Raw genomic sequence first — 21372 nt, 5'->3', positions numbered from 1 at the left:
GAAACATTGGCAAAAAACAGAGTTCTGGAAATATGACCTACAGAAACTCATCAGAGCAGTTTTGCACAAGCTCAAGACCAACTAAGCCCCTGTACCTGACAGGATATCTAACAAAATCCTCTGAAACCTGGACGATCAGGCAATAAAACGCCTCACTGATTCAACATATGTTGGAAGAATGGAAACATACCAGACGAACGGGAAAAGCTGGTCATGGTCCTCATTCCCAAGCCCAGAAAGCCGCCAGCCATTCAGCATATGAGGCTATCATCTCCTACCTCGTGTGTCGGCAAAGTTATGGAGCATGCTTCCCAACTAGAATCAACGGGTATCTGTAGGTAACTAACACATATCCCGGCTCCATAACAGGCTCAGACCAGGACTCTCAACCAGGAGTGTAGCCGGAATTTTTTTTCGGGGAGGGGAAATTTTTGATTTCAGCGAGGGCACTCCCTTTCACTCTATATGCTATGGCGATTAAAAAAATGGGGTGGGGGGGGGGGGGGTGTTTGGTGTGCTACCTCCTTGCTGCTTCGCTACTCTCCACCCACTGTGCCATGATTCAGATAAGAAAAGAAGTGATTGACGTTCACGCACGAGGATGAGAGGTCGGCAGTGTTCATCCCTCGATCATGCTAGAAATAGTGACACAAGTCGATCTAGGTGAACACTTTCTCACGGATAGAGAAGCCAGAATTTCACAAAATGAAAATGCAAGCGCGGGGACCCCACAAGGCTCCGTCACCTCCCCACCGCTGTTTAACCTCATAATGATTGGACTATGCCAAAAGCTCAACAACGTCGAAGGAATCAATCACACGAGATATGGGGCGGACTGTTCCCTGCAGATAAACAAAATATTTTGAATTTCGCGCGCTCATAAAGTTTGGAAATAGCTCATTGTGGGAGTCAATTTTCTACAAAATTTGTGCTCAGTTTACTGTTTATTGCAAAAGCGCATATTTTAGGGGGGGGGCGTAATTCAAAGTTGTGCAGAAATTTGGTTTGACAACTGCGGACTGAGAGTCTAACATTTTGCTTCCCGTCCCGCACAGGCAGGTGGCAGGTCGGGTTGTCGAGAAGTGCGGCAGCTTATAGTTGTATGGCATGACGATAGTTATAGCGCGAGAACAAAACGACGACACAGAGACAAGAAGGACAGAGTCTTGGGCTCGAGCTTTCGATCAACGACTGACGTTTGCCTGCTTTGAGGGTTTGGCCAAAAATTGAGTAGTTGTGATTGATTTTGTTTATTCTTTTTTTTTTTTTCGTAAGCGTTTCTATAGTGTCCTAATTGATTAGCGAGTGTATTTTCAGATAGTACGACCAGGCAGATGCCGTTTTCCTCACCTGGACCAGGGGCTTTCCTCTGGTCTGCTTCTCTTCCTTCGCAGGAATTGCCAGTAGACTTGTTTTTACGCAATGGCATCTCATCCGTTCTTGTGGCGTCGGTCCCAAGCAACGATGGTATTATACGGATGAAGAATCCAAAAATGATTCAGGCGGAGTTGAAAGCCGCTACAACTCACTACCAAAGCATCACAGAGGTCAGGCAGTTCGGCAAGGGTGGCATTCTTTGCTTCTCGTCTGACCAGCTCTGTGTTCGAGACCTACTAAAATGCTCGGTATTCGCTACCAACCCGGTGAGCGCATTCATTCCACCTCACCTAGCTTGCGTCAAAGGCCTCGTTCGGGGTGTCGATGTCAACTTGACCCCAACTGAGATATTAGATATGTTTTCAGAAGCAGGTGTGATAGCTATCTATAGATGTAGTCGAGTTGTGGACAAGAACAAGGTCCCAACGGAGTCCGTGATTGCTACATTTGCCGGGTCGAATCGCCCAACCGAAATCGAAGCGTGGCCTTTAATATACAGAGTGGAGCCACTATCACCTCGTCCCCTACAGTGTATTAAGTGTTGGCGTTATGGGCACACAGTGAAAGGGTGCAGGTCAGTACCTAGATGCAGAATTTGTGGTGAGACGCACAACTCGAACGACTGTAAAAGTAATGAAGAAAAGTGCTGTCTTTGCCATGAAGCACACTGCGCTGATAACCCAAACTGCTCAGCCAAGGCACGTGAAATCCAAATCCTTGAAATTGTAGACAGAAGGCGATGCTCCTGAAAGGATGCCATTGCTGAAATCCAAGCCCGAACTCAAGGGTATGCAGGAGCAGCTGCCCGCCATAATATATCAATGGAAGCATCCTTTTCCCTATCAATTGCGGACATGATCGAGAAGGCTGTGGATAAGGCTATGCAACGCCTTGCTACCACCCTATGTGAGTCGCTGTCGCACATGGTGAATAACCAAATCGCACAAGTCTATGGAGCACAGATATAAGTACGGCTGTAAAAAATGTTGAGTCTGCACACCCGACAAGTGAGGCAGAATCTGAGATAACTCCACCGGATGCACAGTCTGCAGAGCCCTCAGGAGAAGGCGTTCAGAGGCAAAGCGAGGGTGCACAGGAAGCTTCTCAGGACACGCAAGATATGGACATAGATCTCAAATGCCTAAAGCATTCTAGATCCCCTGCATCGAAAAAACCTAGCTCGCCGAAACATGTAAAAAGCAAGAAATACCAGAAAGACAACCTTTCAAAAACCGATGTTCTAAAAGAAAGTATTTTGCCCCGCCGCGGTGGTCTAGTGGCTAAGGTACTCGGCTGCTGACCCGCAGGGCGCGGGTTCGAATCCCGGCTGCGGCGGCTGCATTTCCGATGGAGGCGGAAATGTTGTAGGCCCGTGTGCTCAGATTTGGGTGCACGTTAAAGAACCCCAGGTGGTCTAAATTTCCGGAGCCCTCCACTACGGCGTCTCTCATAATCATATAGTGGTTTTGGGACGTTAAACCCCACATATCAATCAAAAGAAAGTATTTTAGATAAGGTGATTGCCGAAACCATTTTAACGAAATCATAGGGTCTCTAAAAATTATACATTGGAATTGCCGATCTTTTCACTCAGCCATAACAGATCTGTTATACCTGTCTTCCAAATTCGATCCGGTCATTATTGCATTACAAGAAACTTGGCTATCCACACATCATGTATTTATTTCACCTACCCAACTTCCAAACCTTTCGTCTAGACCGTCCATCCAAAGGTGGAGGTTTAGCTTTCTTTATAAACAATAAAATTAGTTTAAAAGTCAAAAACTCATACAAATGTATGTCTTCTGAATGCGAAATTTTCGCGTTAGATATTACCTTGCCAGGATACTTGCCTTTCTCGCTAATAAATGTCTACTTTCCTGTAGGCGTTCAAGACACGAGATTGTTAGATATGGCTGCTAATTCAGGCTGTAAAGAAAAAAATTATAGTTGGTGACTTCAACTCTCACCATACCTGCTGGGGTTTTAGAACAGATCAGTGTGGACAACGGTTGTGGGACTGATCGGTAGACAACAACTTATTGTGCCTTAACGCTAGAACTCCCACATTTATTCGAGGTCATTCACGCTCCGCCTTAGATTTAAGCTTTGTAAGCTCGGCCATTGCTAGTACATCGTGGACAGCCCTTGATTGCGCCTCCAACAGTGACCACTTTCCAGTAATGTTCAATATCGCTTGCCCCGTCAAACCATCATGCTTCCATGTCCGAACCTATATAAATTATGCAAAATTTCAACACGACCTAAAAACTGCTTTAGACGCTCCTTCTCAAGATGGAGATGACACTAAAGCTATGAAAATAAGCGCAGTAATCAAAAGGGCATACAAAAACGCTGAATTTGCTGTTAAATCGGCGAAGAGAATACCCTATAGCCCCTGGTGGAATTCCAACTGTTCACGAGATCAGACGAAGACAGGCAGCTTGGAAGAAGCTAATACATAATCAGTCCCCTAAGAACTGGTCAGATTATAAATTTCTTGCCGCTGTATTTAAACACACGGTGGCCCAAGCTAAAGAAGAATATGATAAAAGACAATTCGATTTTCTCTCAAAATCCAAAAATAAGAAAGCTTTATTTCAATATATGCGATCTCGCAAAATCCTGCCGTCTTCATTAAATACTGTTTATAAAAAACTATCATTGGAAGAAACGAAGAACTCATTAGAGTCAATTGGCAGAGGTCTAGAAATTAGATTTTCTTCGATTATGGCTTTCAACTGGCAAAAGTCTAGCATAAGCACTGACTTCGAAAACATAACGCTGTCTGAAGCCTCAAAAGTCATTCGAAATCTACCATCGTCAGCTCCTGGTCCAGATGGAATCACAGTTTCTATGATTAAAATTTTATTCAAGCTATCCCCCGGCGACGTCCTCAATCTTATAAACTACTCTTTAAAGAATGCCTGGATACCGTATGACTGGAAAACAGCTAAGGTAATCCCATTAATAAAAAAGCAAGGATTAGGTTTTACCATAGAAAATATCGGACCCATCTCGCTAACTTTGAACATGGTGAAACTCGTAGAGAGGGTTCTAAAGGGCTGAATAAACTCCTGGATGACGAATAAGGTCATATTAAAGCCAAATCAAATTGTTTTTTGTTGTGAATGCTCAATTTGGTGCGCCCATGCGGATTTAGAGAGTCGAATACAGCTTGCTCGTAAAAGGAAACAGTACGCCGCATTAGTAACTCTCGACATAGCTAAAGCGTACGACAGTGTCGAGCACTCTATTCTACTGACCACCTTGCAGAGTCTAAAGTTTCCTCAGTATATTATGAGTGGATAGCAGAATTCCTAAAATCAAGGGAATTGTATTACGTGAAGGATGGCTGTTGTTCGCATAAATTCAAACAGAAACGTGGTGTTCCCCAAGGGTCCGTCCTATCTCTAGCATTATTCAATATACTGATGAGCTCTATTCCAATTGTTCAGGATGTCAGTGTCTACATTTATGCAGATGATATCGCGTTCTTAGCTGCAGAGAGCGACATTTACTCACTACATCAAAAACTGCAAAGATATATTAATACACTAGAAGTTTGGTTGCAATCCATTTCATTGTAATTGAACATCAGTAAAAGTGCGCTCTTGGTGTTTCCTATAGCAGATACAGTTTCAATTTCTGTATTGTATAATCAGGAACCTATTCCACAAGTTGATTCAGTCAAGTACTTAGGAATGATTTATAATGAAAAGCTAAATTGGAGCCCACACATTGAATATATAACAGCAAAGGCACAACGGGCGTTAGGTTTATTACGCAGGTTAAGCAACAGAAAATACGGACTGCACAGACACACGATGTTAATGATATATAAAATGTATGTGCGACCAATATTGAAATTTGTGTGTGTATTATTCTCGGGGGCCGCTAGTTATAAAATTAAACCGCTAATAATGTTAGAGCGAGAAGCCCTGCGAATATGCCTGGTACTTCCCAGGTTCGTGGCGAATAATGTATTGTATCAAGAAGTGCGATTGCCAACACTCCTCTGTCGATTCCGCATTCTAACGGTTCAAACCTTCTTAAAGTTCTACAGTTTACCAGCGCGAAGATCAGAGTACGCATTTATCAGCGACCCTGACTCTTTCTTTCTTGCACATTGGCCTCGATTTCATACCCCTCAGATAATTTTCGTTAAAAAGAAACTGGATTGCATGAATGTAGACATTAGCACAGTAATTGAAACTAATTCCTCAACCATCAACATTAGAATAGAGTACGATGAAATCTTCCCCCCACAAGCCAAGTTGCAATCTCTTAGATTTTTGACCACTACATTAAACGATTACTTAGTACATGCAGAAACAAAAAATGTAATAGCTACAGATGCTTCTGTCAACAATGAAAAGGCAGGCGTAGGAATTGTCTGATTTCCTCGGCTGGTCTTTTTCAGTAAGGCTTCCAGATTTCACTCCTATATTTGAAGCCGAGCTAGTAACTATTATTTTAGCTCTTCGTAAAATTCCTACGACCGAGACCAGTGCAATCATCCTAACAGACTCACTTTCGGTGTGTGCAGTTCTGACAACCTCTGAACAATCTCGTGCCCTAGCAGCGTTCCACACATTAGCACCGCCGCATTTAAAACTCCTCAAATTAGTGTGAGTCCCAGGTCACTGCGGATTACAATTAAATGAAAAATGAATTGGCAGATTCTTTGACACGAGCATCACTCTATGGACTAGTAATTTCAGTACTTCCCGAGTTAGAATAGTTATCAGGGGTTAGATATAGGATATTCGCTATTTTTACAGATAGTTTAGAAAATATTACACAATGGACAGATTATCAGCACCTCGAACTTCCATGGAAAGCCCAGTGGAGACCGTTAAAAAAACTTGAAATTATAATCACCAGATTCCGGTGCCGTGTCCCCCCATTAAATTTTTATTTACACAGAGCTGGTCTGACACTTTCCCCCCTTTGTCTGTTCTGCGAAGAATCAGAAACTATTGAACATTATTTTGGCTCATGTCGTAACTATGCATTAATTAGGAAACGACTTTTAGATATTCCATTTGCAAAGCTAGGTTTAAATTTAACCACAGAAAATGTTCTAAGTTTTGGTGCCTCTGTTTTGGGAAATTGCCACAGAGATGCATTCGATGTGGTGTGTAATTTTTTTCAAGACTCTAAACGTTTTTCAACATAAAGCCCACGTTAACAGATACTCAAAAAAAAAAAAAAAAAAAAAACGGGTCGAAAAGTAATTTTCTATTCTGGATAAATCCGTGACATACCAAATTAATCGGGTTTGGCAAAACCAGCTGTCTGGTCGGCTCCCAAAACCAAGTTGTAGCTATTAGTGTCTACTTTGTTGTTGATTCTTTTTCTCACTATCTAAAACTTTGGTTTCTTTCTTTTTTTTTTTAACATACTGTCTTCACTATACAACTCCCCCCCCACCCCCTTTTTTTTCGTTGTAAGCAACAATGCAGTTATCGTCCATAGACTATATGTTCTCTTGGCCAATCCCCTAGAGTGGGTACGAGCCATGGATTAGAGGATACAAACAAACAAACAAACGAAAGACACGGGCGCTCGTGTCTTTCGTGTCCTTCTTGTCTCTGTGTCGTCATTTTGTTCTCGTGCAATAACTATCGTCATCGGGCTGTCGAGTTCGTTGTAAATGAGTTCGGCAAGTTTCATATTACGCTTGCGCAGTTGCGAGGTGTTCTGTGGTTGCGCTGTGTGCTCAGTGGGCTCGTCTCTCGCGTTTTGTCAGTGTGCTGTGGTGCTGCTTATTGCAGAGGCCCGCTTGTGGAGCATCCATGGAGCGGAAAGCAAGTGCGTATGCCTTCAGCACTTTCAATTTTCATGTGTAGCGCTCCATCGAGAACACGCGATTAAAAATCCGGTGTTCGTTTACTAAGGCTAGGGCCCTGTGTACTTTGCGAGAAAGATAACGTGGTGAAAGACCGGCGTGCAGTACACAAAAAGCACGTGAACCGCAAAAAAACCACGGCGCACATCTTCAGGTGCTCGAGCTGCGCGGGGCGTTCGCGTCACTAAAAAAAAAAAAAAAAAGAGAGAGAGAGAGAGAGAGCGTCATTTTTGTAACCACTCGAACTGTGCGTTCACTTTGTTTTCGCGTCGATCGCGTGATTAAAAAAATTACACCATAGCCCGCTATTGAGAACCATGTGTGGATACGAAGCAACGGGTGCTAACGCTTACACTCATCGCGGCGTAGGGCAGAAGAGAAACCTGGGGAGGCGTAGAGCGCGCAGCAGTAGTGATGGACCGGTGTTTGCTACTGGAACAAGCCAATGGCTGCTAATGGGCAATGAGAGACTGGAGATGCCGATCGGACGCAGACCCCCCCACAGTCAGCGTTCAATTCACGCGCACGCTGCGAATTTTTATTGTTCAGTAACGCACAGGAGAAATCGCCCATTGGCAGTACACATTGGAGGTCAAGATCTAGTGCCTATATATACGGGGTAGCCAGTGAACGGTTGTGCAGTGCAAACAGTCAGATCTTAAAAAAAAAAAAAAAAACTCGCTAGCATACGCTGCCGGCTTCGGCGTTGTGAAGTGTGGGAGAGGAGAAGGATACGCGCATGGAGATGGATGGATGGATATGGCTGTACCCTTTAGATCGGGCGGTGGCTAGCGTCACCAAGCCGTAATGGGGGCGCTCAGTCAACGCCACCTAGGTGGTGTTGGCTCAGTAGGGGTGGTCACGCCGCACACCGAATTGAACTCGATCATAACATACTCCGCATCTAAAATCAAAGGCGACCTCAATCGTTCCTTGACTTGGACACCTAGTAATGACGCGCGTTCGTGTACCATTGCGTCTTTCTTGGGTTTAACTCTGTGTCTAGGGTTTTTCGTTGCGCTGCTGAAGCAGATCTCTGAGGCCGCGCACGATGGGGTGCGTGGTTGGGATCTGGTCTGGTGGGTGCCACAGTGATCTCAGCGGCCTTGATGTCCCTGAAAAATTTAAAGTAGTGCCGACAGCGTCCCTTAGCCTATCTCTCTTCTCCTAGCAGTTACAGCGGCACCTCTGCAGGAAACAAATTTTTCCCATCTGTAGTTGCAGCTTTTCACTGCTGTGATTTTTGCTATTACTGGCACAGCAGGTTGGCTTACGCATCGAGAACCACTGTACGAGCAGGCTTAAGTGCAGTTGACCATGCACCAGGCATCGATCAAATAACACAGACACGTACGAACATGGTGCTCGCAGGGTCGTATAAACAGCTAGTGCAACACTCCTACAAAACAAACGATTTTTTAGTGCCATTCAGCTTTCCCTAACAAATGCTTCATTTACTTGTTTGAAGGACACATTTATACACAAAAGTGTGCACGTCAAAAATATTAAATCTGCAGCACGAGCAACATGCAAAGCGTGTAATTGAGGCACTTGTCTATGAATTGTAGTTAAACTCGTTCATGTAGTGACAGAGATGGGTGGCTGATAGCCTCACCCCTGATCTGCATACCCAGAAACGTCATTTGCTTCAGAAATTTCACACATAATTTGAACAGGATGCTGGAACAAAACAGCTGTTTTTTCAAACAGCAGTTGGCATTGTCACTACATGACTATGAGTTTAACTTAATGGATAATTCATAGACAGGCACCTTGAGCCACCGCCCGATGGGGTGCGTGGTTGGGATCTGGTCTGTGCATGTTGCCTAGGTTGCCGTCATAATCATCTTGGCACGCTCACTTTTCGCACGTATATGTATAAATGTGTCCTTCAAACGGGTAAATAAACCAGTTGTTAGTGGGCACTTGTGTGGTTTTTTCTTTGTCTGATCTCAGTTACTGTACTCCCAGTTCACTTAACGAAGATGAATTACCAACTAGACCACCTTTTAATCTTTTTGATTGCTATGGGTCTTGATGACTGCTATGACTCAAGTGAAAGGGACTATAGTGAAGCAATGTATCGTCCATCAACAATTTCAACTTATCTGCGATAAAACATGAAATCTAGGGTTTAGTAATAATTGGTGCTCTGTGTCCAAAACCTACTCTGTGTATGAGCCTGAAGCAAAAGGATTCTGTCCACGAAGTGCAACGGCAGTTAGTACTTCACCACACAATTTGGACGCTTGGGTAATACTCGCAATTTCTGTTGCTGGAAGTGAACTATCATGCTGGGTATTTTGAATGGTTAGAAATAACCTATTGTACATGATTGAAATGTACTCAGTGTGAGAAATTTATGTGTTTAAAACTTGTTAGAGGGGTGAAAAAGACACCAATTTGTGCATCACAACTTCAATTTCTCTGCAAGTGACATTGTTGGCCCTATCAAGCAGTCTACACAAAGCAACATACCTTGCACTTTTGCCTCTGGGCAGAACCATTCTTTTCTGTAGAGGCACAGTGTAGTGGAGTTTTTCAGAGTAATTGCATCACCAGAACGGACAGCCTAACGGGGGGAAAAAAGAAGCAATATTGAATTGAGGTGGGCCTGGCTAAAGTGGAATGCGACGCTTAAGCCCGTCTACCTTAGTGATGAGCATATTGTAACGGTAGGATGATTCCCGTAACAATATTTTCCCCCGTCAAGAGTGTGTAGTCTGTGGCCGCACTAGAGCGCGTAAATGAGCGCACATTTAGAGGGCTACAGTCGCGCACGTCTGGAGGCATACAGACACGTTCTCCCAGCAGCCAATGTCAGGGAACTTGGGACGGGCCCTGAAAAGTGATGCAGCTTCTTGTAGTGCTTATTGCAAAACTAATAATTTCCTTGTACTCATCATTTCTGACCCATTGAAACCTCTCGTTTGTTAGCATAGAGTTGTATGTTGACTCCTTGGCACTGAACCCATCAAAAATGGGCAGTGGCAACTTGTTGCAGAAAGGTCACCATGTGCTGCAGGGTGTGGCAAAAAGTTCATGTTCAAAAACTTGTCAAGATTAAGTACAAAGCTTCCATTAATACGATTAAATAGCATGCGGAGTTTAGTAGTTAATTGCTCCTTTGCATTTGAAACTTACTGCGTGCTCTACGAATTTGTTCACGCGTAAGCCTGTAGTGTTAAGGATTCTGTCCATATATCACGACAAAAGTTAGTACTTCACCACTCTATTTAAATGCTTAGGTTGCACTGACAGCACAAATAACAGCTCATTTAGATAGTGTACGAACACATTGCACTGGAAATTTATGCTACTTGTGCTTCTAGTATAGTAATCAAAGCATCATCGAGCAACAAATGTCAAGTATATTGCAGTCAAATATTAGCTGGCCTATGATCATTAGGCTAATGAAAGTTAACTACGTGCTCTCCACACAAAAAAAATAATGATGAGCAGGAAGTAAATTGCATCTTTTTAGACATTCTAAACATGCACATGTGTGTATATATCTATTTCATTAAATACTGCCACTAATATAAGATGGGCTAGTATTGTTACTTGCAGACTTGTATGTGCCACTGTCGAGAGGAAGATAAACACGAGCTTGTGGAAAAGATGATGCTGTCGTACTGCCGGTGATCGGACCAGCCTGACGTCCTTCTGTACAAATAGCTGCACGTTTCTGTTAAGGTATAACGTGACACTGGAAGGGCTTTGGAAGCCCCATGGAAGGGCTTTGGTGTTTGAAAAGCATTAAAAGGCCATGAAACTGATAGAGTCGTGGTCTGTTCAGTCTGGCTTGCCGTTGTCGCGCTTGCCATGGTTCTGGAGCGTTCTCGAAGAGGGCCAAATTGACTGGTCGGCCTAGTTGCCACTTACTCCATTAAAAGTCAGCTGATTCTTTCAAGGCATCAATGTTGAGGTCAGGATCTTCCTTGTGGTACCCTGCACTTCCACCGGTGTCACGTTATGCCGTAACAGAAACCTCTACCTAATGGTACAGAAGGATGTCAGGCTGGTCCAATCACCGGCTATACGACATCGTTTTTTCCATAAACTCGCCCTCATCCTCTTTTCAACAGTGGCACATACAATCCTGCCAGTAACAATACTAGCCGATCTTATACTAGTGGCATTATTAATGAGAACTCGCAGACAATGATGCCAAAGAAAGTGTAGGAGATGTTATAATGATAACTGTAATGTAAATATAATGGGGATGTAAAGGGGATGTATTAAATGTAAAGGGTATGTTATTATGATAACTGTAATGTAAATGTAATATAAAGAAGGCCTTATATTTGCACTTATTCCTCTTATTTCATCAAATGTGACAGAGCCACTTCAGCTTCGACTCAAATATTTGTGTTCAAAAATGTGTTACTGGTCACTGCTCCTTAAAGTTCAGTTCCTGCTCCGTGGTTGAGTTTAGGTGCTTCAGAAGCTCTGCAAAAGTGACTTTAGTCAAGTACATTGCTGCATAAGTTAACAGAAAATTAAATTAGTGAGTGTTAATTATTTGGTATGTGAGCAAATTAAGTGAGCACCGAGTTAATGTAGTGACAGTTGTTCAGTGGACATATGATGTCAATATTAAATGCATGGTAAAGTTACCACACCAGATGGATTTTACTTTCATCTTAGGCAAATGCATAATGGACCCTACGAGTTCCTTTTTCTAGAATGTGATAGGCAAGCCTTTGTAAGCATAGTGATGTGTATGTGCATTGCCCGCCATGTTGAACTATGGGGAGGTTTGAGCTCTGGGATCCAGTGTTCTGCGGAAGACTATCAAAGTGATTGTGTGCGAGGAGCTACGAAAATCATTACCTTCGTCGCAGCCCCAAATAAACTCGATTGCCGATATTGTACGCTAGGAAATTCAGCAATCACTGGGAGCGTCTCGGCCAGTGTAGCCTGAGCCATAGGTGATGAGCTGTGCTGCTGGTCTGCCATATTGCTTCTCTTATGCGCTTACAACAGGACGTTGCTGCCCTTCAATGCCGACACCAATCACTGCCAAAACCATTCCCCCATAGTGTCAGTCAGTGCTACATTCTGAGAAAAACCGACATGTGTCGTGTGCCCAACCACTGTCCACTCTGCTATCGCTGCGGAGAAGTCAGTCATACTTACCGCTGCTGTCAGTAGTGCGAGATGGCACTATGGAGTTTTAATTGATCATTTTTTAATATTTTATTTGATTTTTTGTTTGTTGGTTTGTTTGTCTATATATACTGCCATCTTGCATATAAAGATATTGGAGGAGTGAGTATGTACATACACATAAAATACAATATGAACAAGAGTTCATATATTCAAAGAACGAAAACTATATCAGGAAAGTATGCACAGTTGATGAGCGAACAAAGTTTAGCGATTGCTCCACAAATTTATCATTTTACAACCCACACAGGGAGCGCTAAAGACCATTTCATATGTCAGTAGTATAAGGAAAAAAAAGAAAAGCTTGTAGCAATCAACGGATGACTTCAAAGGAACCACGTTAAAGTGGTGACTTCTTCTGATCAGTCAAAAAGAACGTTTAGTAAAGACAATAGGCGCACTGATATGTTTTTCTGTGGGCAATTTTATGTAGCCGAACAAGTAGGTCACAAGTATGTCTGTGGGCCAAATGCTTTAGCTGCAGCTTTTTGGCATATAATGTTGGTGAAAAAGGGCAGCCTTAAAGGGGCCCTGCAACACTTTTTGAGCATGGTCAGAAAGCGCTGCCTATCAGTAGTTGAGGCTCTCGAGAACACGCGAGCCAAATATTGTAGCGCAGCGCACGACCTGAAATTCACGATAAATTGTTAGTCTGCCAAAAATGGCTTTCTCTTCTCTCGACAAATGAGATATTTGGCTGATTTGAACATGGCACACTCTGTCTTCATAGGGATCGCCATGAGAGACCGCCACTTGTCCACGTGGCGTATTCGAAGAAAAAAAAGTGTGTGTGGGGGGGGGGGGGGGGCTCAATGTCACGATGCACGTGCTTTGTTTGCCCGTGCCATCCCTTCCTGCCTAGATTCCAGCGCTTTCGTCGGGACGAAAGGAGAGAGAATACGATTGCAGCACGCGGCAAATTTTTGTAAGTCTGCTCATACTAGACGTATTTATTCTAAAAATTTTTGCAGCGTTGGATTCATGAGACAATGAGCTCTTTTAGTGAATTCATTCCGTAGCTACTTGAAAATTGTTGCGGGGCCCGTTTAACCATGACATATAATCAATCTAATGGCTTGCGCCCTTTTCTGAATAGACTTGAGCATATTTATATCTCTGGTATGATGCGCTTCCTACATGACGGACACATACTCAAATAGAGGCTTTGTTAGTGATCTGTACACCACTATCTTGCATTGGAATCGTAGTTGCGTCTTGGAGATATTTCCAAAGACAACCCAGCTTTTCTTAGTGCCTTGTTGGTTGTACAGTTGAACCTTGATTCAATGAAGTCACTGGGACCTGTCAGTCAGTTTGTTGAATCGGGGACTTTGTAATATTGAGAACGGTATTTCTGGGTCCTGCCAAATTTGAAATTGTATCACAGAAACTCACAAAAGCAACCAAGTCGGTGTATTTGCCATTAAATCTTGCCTACATGCTTTTAATATGCGCTTTCTCCATGTGTGCCTCTCCTGTGTGTTTTCTTTTTGCCATCTAGTGGAACTTATGCAAAGCCCAGAAAGAAATGAGCAGTCTGTCATTCCAAGCAGTTTTAAGTTTGTAGTTTCGTAAAAACCAAAACGAAAATGCCTCTCCTGCGCCGACTGTGCCACTCCTATGCTGACAGCACCACTGCCAGACATCCTAGATGCCATGAATTTGTAAAAACCTTTTTCCCTGCATGTTTTTTTCCCAAAATGCTTCGTTAAGTCTGATTTGATTGCAAAGTTTGTTTCATTATTTTTGGTTTGTAAAAGCATTAAGGCTTATTGGCAGTTACGGGGGGTAATCCAAATTTGTTCATTGAATCTGGAAATTCATAAAAGTGAGGTTTCGTAAAATCAAGTTTCAATTGTATGCCTAGTGTGAGGATGTTAATTCAGATTACGGGAGAAAGTAACACCAAGATATTTGAGCGTGTCGTGACTGGTGAGTTTGTGGTCCTTAACATCTGCTTTTCATTTGAAAAAGTCGTTGAGACTTGTCTCTAAGTTCAGTGACATCTGCCATGTTTTACTCTATTAACAAAGGTTGATAAAAATTGGTTTACCTCCAACTGTTCTTCAGCGTTAGCGACAGCAAAATGAAGGACGCAGTTGTTGGCACAGACTCGTGGTTTAACAGATGTCTCAGCAGTAGCTATCTTAACTATGTCATTTATGTAGATGATGAAGAGTAATCAACCTAGTTCAGCTCTGATTCAAGTGGTACTCTGGACATAACAGTGAAATGTAAAGAGTGAACATGTTTAAATCCAACAACTTGGACTCATGAGCTTAGGTAATACTGTATAGAGGCTATAAGTTTAGGGTCGTGAATTATTGCCCTGAGTTTATTATGACATACTGTGTCGAAAGCTTTACTGTAGCCAATAAAAATGTCATTAAGCTGTCTTCGAGCACCATGCGTAGATGCAATATCACGGGAAAACTCGAGTAACTGTGTTATTGCAGAAAAAGCCAGGGAAATCAGGTTGAGCATGGGACAGAATATTTAGAATGTTCAGACGAGCCCTCAGTGATATGTTTATGGATGACATGCTCCAGGAATATGCAGGATGTTGATATTAATGAAATTGGCCTATAGTTGCACACCAGCTGTTTATTGCCATTCTTATGTATGGGAACAACCTTGGCACACTTCCAGAGTAATGGAACAATAGATATCCCAACCAGCTAAAAAAGTGACTGATAAATACCAAGCAGTCCATTCAGAATAACATGTTAAAAATGTATCAGGTATATTATTTGGCCCTTTGCTTTTCATTGTATCAATTTTGTTTATTATGTTACATACTCCAGTAGCAGTGATTAGCATGTTGGGAGAAGGTAGTGGTGAAGAGTTGGTGCAAAAAGTAGAGCTGCGCCCATCATCACAAGTGAACACTTGTGAGGTATAGTAAGGTTATCCAAGTATGGTTTATTTATCTAAAATAATAAATGAAGGACAGCTCTGACTTGTTTGTCTGATGGCATTCCATAACTTTGATAGCTTGTCCTTTTGTGAACAAGAGGGTATAATTAAAATATAAGCTTTTCAAACTCAATATAGCAGATTTTAAGCTACTTTTGATTATAGTTGATATAGAAGATTCAATTAGATTGGCAATATTAGGTTGTTTGCAGAGATGCTTTGTATGAAAAATTGAATGTATATTATCAAAAGTGTACCAGGGATACTTGGAATTGTGCTTTATACACCTAGTTAGAATGTAATTATTAATACATTGATTAAAAATTGTATTAAAATGGTTCACTAATACATCAGCAGGATAATGGCTGGCATTACTGAAAAAACTCATCAAAAGAGGATGCTAGCATCTCGATCACAGAGTTCTCATCAGCGTGCTCTTAAGTTCAAAACAGTCTTCATGCTGAGATGGCTTAGGTACAGTCACTAAATTAAAACCGGCTGGTGCCCTTGTGGTCTTACAGGCCTTGGATAATCTCACAATAATAACCACATTGTCTGCGTTGCACATTAAAAAAAACAATACCAAGAATTTCATTTTTGCAGGTTACAGAAGAGAAAATTTGCGTCAGGGCAAAAGGAATAGCTACGTCAATCAAATAATCACAGGTAACTGTGCGATGACCACGTGCTGATAAATTTCACCAGTCTATGGCGAGTGTATTGAAGTCACCAGTGATTAACAATTTGGAACGGTTTACTTTTTGATTGGCTATATAATTGATAAAATGAAAGAAGATGTCGAAACCCGCATCAGGTGGACAGCTCCAATAGCCAACATGTGACCACAAATCCTAAACACCATATAGATTCATAGTTGGTGACGTCGGCTTTTGGCATCAGTGCGCCTCATTCACAGCTCTGCAAACGGCCACTTAAAGGAACACTAAGGTCAAATAACAACTTACATCAGCATGAGAACTCAATGTACGACAAGGTCTAAAATGACAATATTATGAATGGCAGTGCCCTACTTACCGAAACATTAAGGTAAGTGCATAAGAATATATTCGCCGCAGTAGGGTATTATCCAAATAATCCCGATGATGTCGAACAAATCGCCTATAATTAATCACTAGTAATTGATCTAGCTGCACTATATAAAGAACCTTCCATGCATCAAGAGACGTAATAAAATGCTGCTTGTTCGTTTCTGTTTGATTCATGGAAAAAAGAACTGCCAGACTTTACTATGTGGAATGATGCGAGTTGTTTAAAAATTCAATTTTCGCGTGGTTAAACTGTACAGATCGTGCCATCTAGCGGGGCCAAGTTGAACCAAACACACCTGTAACTTCGAAGACCATGGCTAAAAATTGTTCAATGGCCAATGTTGCTACTGTGGCTTCCGCTACTTTTCCTTTACTGCTACTATAGTGTCTGCAGCAGCGCATTAAAGCCGGGCAACATTGTGCACGGCTACAGTGATGTCATACGTTTCATTGAGGCAGGTAAATTGAAGTGCGCTAACCCAATGCGGACCACTAAGATGCAATTTTATATCATGATAAGCCCTTCCTCAGCTCAAAAGTAACACTTTGAAATTTCTGGACCGCTATTTCAACAATCAGCACCAACTTAATAGTTGCTTTTAGTGTCCCTTTAGCATAGTGGACCACTTTGCAGCATCTGAGGTGGTACGTTGATGGTTGTCGTGTTTTTCAACTACAGGGCTATACCTCTTTTAATTGTCAATGAGCAAAGCTTCAATTCAGGTTAGTTGGTATGGCATTGTAATGGGGTTGCTTCAAGTCAAATCGGACTGGACACGATGTCCAGTGTCGATCATACACTGGCCCAACCTGTGGCCGGTTGCATTGTGTATAACTGGAAAGCTCAAAGCAGCAGCTGATGGAGGTCCAATTAAAAGGCCTCCTGACACCTAAATTGCAATCTCTAAATTTTTATGTTGGCTAAGGTACTTCGCTGCTGCCCCGCAGGTCGCGGTATCAAATCCTGGCTGCGGCGGCTGCATTTCCGATGGAGGCAGAAATGTTGTAGGCCCGTGTACTCAGATTTGGGTGCCCCAGGTGGTCGAAATTTCTGGAGCCCCCCCACTACGGAGTCTCTCATAATCATATGACGGCTTTGGGATGTTAAACCCCACATATCAATCAATTAAAATTTTATGTTCTTTTGACTGTCCAGGTTACGTGAAGACTTCTGACTTCTTGATTGTCATCAGGCTCAGCATAAAAAAAATGCACAAAACTTTTTGCAAGTGTGTTGTGGGTACCACGTACCACGGTTCTGCGAAGAAAGACAAAGAATTGGATAGTGGAGGCCTTTGTTCTACAGAAAAATACTCTTTGTGGTGTAGTGGGTGCCCTTGAAGTGTGCTTGTAGCAGTTACCCAAAGAATGTATAAAAATGGCTCTTGAAGGGCTTCTTTTCCAGCTTTCATTGTGACAGCGTGTGCATTCTGCACAGGCCTGACGGTTTTTTTTTTTTTTTTTGGTTAGATTGGTAGGGAAATGGTGTCATTGAATTGGGAAATTCTGTGTTATAGTTGCTATGCATGATACTTCGGCGTTATGTTTTATTTGGAAATACTCTACATGAAAAGTGCTACAGTAGCACTGAATTATTGAGCCTTCTGAAGTGCATTTCAAATATTAGGCATAGACGTGCAGCAGAACTACAAGTTGTGATTTCAGAAAAAAAAGGGCTCTGAAAGGGGTGTACTGTATGAGCAAATATATTGTGCACAGTTTTTTTTTTTTTTTTGCTGTAGTTAATGCAGTAAATATAGCAAAAAGAAGCGACCACCTTAAAAGCAGTAACTATTTGTGTCAGCATGGTTAGCTCATAATTCAGTAGCAATTCAAAAGCTACATTTGATGTTACAAAGGTATTTTTAAGCTTGATAATATTGCTTGTCATATTGACCATTAATATCTTTTGCCCCTCTTTCTCTTCTTAGGTGCATGCCACGAATAGTCAGAAGATTCTGAAGACACTGTTGGATACAGAATGTTATATCGTAAACTGTGGCCTACATCCTGTTGAATATGTGATGTTAATTTTAGTAATTGCCATGTTTTATAATTATCTATGCATCTCTGTAATCAATGCTTTTGGTGGCTTTCATAGTACACAATAATATTTCCTCATTTTCTTGTTTTTCTCATGTACTTCGTCTCTATGTTTTGACATGTTCACACTTTGTATCATTGCTCTGTTGTTTGTGTGATCCAAGAGAGTGAAGTTGATTGCACTTAAAAGTTTACATATTGCAGTAAACATTTATTATTAACGAAACAAGTGAAATCAGCGAGAATTGGTATTTCTTTCAATAGTTCACCAGGCATTTGTCACATTCCCTCTATTTATTCTTCACTTTTTTTTTACGCCCATTAAAATAGGGATCCTCTTGCTCATTGAACTATAGTGCTGAAGAAATAGGTACTATTTCTGTTGTTCTACGGAGCGTTTTTGAGAGAGGCACTTTATTTAGAATACTGCATTTTGGGGTATGCTTGTATGTCTAGAGGGGTGTCAAAAGATGTCGAGACACTGTAGCAAGTCTGCATAGGGCATTAAATCATGGTTAACATATTTTCCACCTAATGGTGTGTTTCACAATTTCGATGCTTTTGCAATTGTATGTAAGTGTTGTTATGAGCAAGTGTTACAAAAAAACTCAGCATATCCATGAAATTAATAATGAGTGGGGCGAAGCGTCCACCAATCCATCCGTGCTTCCGGCCGTGTGTCCGTCCATATGTGTGCCCGTTTGTGCGTGCATCCATGCATCTGTTCATCTGTGCATCCACCCGTGTGTCTGTCTGTCCGTGCGTACATGCGTCCGTCCATCTAGTGAATACTCCAAGTACAGCCATCTCGCTTCTATTTACCATATATTCATCACATACAATTACCGTCATCCAGCGGGTGATCCAAGTACTAAACGAGAGTATTTACCACATTTCTGCTGTCAGTGCTTTGTTAACATCGGGAGTGTTACAAGGACACTGTGCTATGTTTTTCATAACATGTCAACATGCGTATGTGTGCCCAAGGACGGGTATGTGCCACAGGTTATGTACTTCGTCAACGGGGGACGCGCAAGCCATGCCATAAGGAGCTTCACCCCTAATTAAGCAGCTGCTTTTTATTTTTGAAATAAGGCTTCTTGATGATTTTAATTGATGTTTATTAATATTCATCCTATCTATTTTCTTTGATATTTTATAACTATGGCTATACTGACTGCATTCCTCGAGGGACAAAATGCAAGAACACGTGTGTGCAGGTTTAAGGACTTGTTAATGAACTCCAGGTCATTTCTAAATTAATTAAGATTTCCACTCTGCCGCAAGAATCACAGTCATAGGTACCTGGCGCTGCATGAAACCCTATAATTTAATTTCTTTTAAAATGAACCACAGTACTTTAGCTAAACTTATCCCATTTTCATTGTGCAGCGTCATGGCTGTCCAGTCGTCCAGCAACTACAAAGAATTTGCATCTGAAACGCTATCACCACTGCACCTTCTGCGGCTACGAGGCGGGTAGTCCATTCCACCTGAAACAACACATGAGAGTTCACACAGGCGAGCGGCCATTCCAGTGCCATTTGTGTCCACAGAGCTTCAAACAGAAGCCCGCACTGAACGAGCACCTGTTTACCCACACGGGCGAGCGGCCGTGTAAATGCCACCTGTGTCCCCAAAGCTTCTCGCGAAAGTTCGCGCTGATAAGGCATCTGCGCACTCACACAGGCGAGCGACCATATCAGTGCCCTTCGTGCCCACAGGCGTTTAAGCAGAGTAGCCATCTCAGTGCCCATCTTCATCAGCATGAATGCCGGTGACTATTCTGATGCAAATTTTTTTGTTTGAGCTATTTTGTAAAGGTTCGTAGGAGTGATTGTTTCAGAGTGCAGAGGCAGCGATGGGTCACATAAAACATTACAGCGATGTTTAAACCATTGTAGCCGGTGGTCGGGCCCCTCCCGACAATTCAACCTGGCCGCAATAGTCTGTGATTGGGCTCTACTCAACAAGCTTTTTAGTGGCTCACTAACGCTTGCCTTTTCCTCACTGCATTACATGCCATCTTTAAATGTACAATTAAAATTCTTTTTTTTTGTTTGTTTGATTTCTCCTGTTTCAGACCTGAATTGATCGAAGGTGGGTGAAGGTTTCGGACAGCGAAGGGTTTACGAAACTGGACAGTAGGTGCGATGGTGCATGCTCTTGGGAAAATAAAAGTGGAAAATTTGGCACATGCATAAGTTGAGGAACACAAGAGAGTAATGCTTGTCTTGTGTTTCCTAATGTGACATAATGAATGTGTATGTCTATTTTTGCATCTAAATTTTCGTAAAATTAAAGCTGTGGGTTTTGCAGTGACAACACGGCTTCATCATGGCAGTAAAGCATTGTTACGAAGTTAAGTGATGGGGCATTGTTTTGTTGATCTTTTAGTGCTTCTTTGCAGTGTTCTGCTCTAGCCAGTGAAAATTTTCATGTTGTGAGCTGAATAAAACTTGTGTATTTCTAATGATGAGCATCCAGACGTCTGTGTTGTCCACACCGAATCCTTTGTGAAAGCCACTCACATCAGCACACATAACAAAGAACTATTATACAAATGAGCAGATGATTGGCTTCGATGGTATACATCATTTAATTATTAGTCTGAATTGGTGATCTAGGTATAGGTATCTCATGCATTAAAGCTTTCCAGATCATAGGGGTCAACAAGCATTATTGATATAGCAATTATAAGGACACTTCAATTGAAATCTAATTGTTGGTGTGGGGGTTCACGTCAAGTACAACTTGATGAAGTTTTATTACTCCTTGCATTCGAATCTTGTGGTATCTCAAAGAACAGCATGCAAAATAGCATACTGCCATGACACATACGAGCCGTTGGGGAGAGCAAAGTGGCTCGCATTGGTCAGCGACAAATGTAAAGCTCACTCATAAAATATATTTTGCCCTTGGAGCTCACTTGGATTCGCAATCACTAAAATTTTTCTCGAC

General features: G+C 42.1%; 1 protein-coding gene across 1 annotated transcript; it reads left to right on the top strand.

The window, feature by feature from the left end:
• The first annotated feature begins 1227 nt into the window (after positions 1-1227).
• LOC119168318 (uncharacterized) lies at positions 1228-20884 on the top strand. The gene is made up of 3 exons (XM_075867021.1): positions 1228-7194; positions 19804-20188; positions 20495-20884. The coding sequence occupies exons 1-3, from the start codon at positions 7179-7181 to the stop codon at positions 20517-20519; spliced, it is 426 nt and encodes a 141-aa protein (XP_075723136.1). The 5' UTR covers positions 1228-7178; the 3' UTR covers positions 20520-20884.
• Positions 20885-21372: the final 488 nt, after the last annotated feature.

This window comes from Rhipicephalus microplus, chromosome 6 (assembly GCF_043290135.1).
Source record: "Rhipicephalus microplus isolate Deutch F79 chromosome 6, USDA_Rmic, whole genome shotgun sequence".
Classification (NCBI taxonomy): Eukaryota; Metazoa; Arthropoda; class Arachnida; order Ixodida; family Ixodidae; genus Rhipicephalus; species Rhipicephalus microplus.
This window is presented reverse-complemented; position numbering and strand designations above follow the sequence as displayed.

Bases quoted from the DNA above. Each gene is read 5' to 3' on its own strand.
- LOC119168318 (XM_075867021.1), top strand. The intron at 20,189-20,494 runs GTGACTATTCTG...CTCCTGTTTCAG, and splicing joins CTTCATCAGCATGAATGCCG to ACCTGAATTGATCGAAGGTG.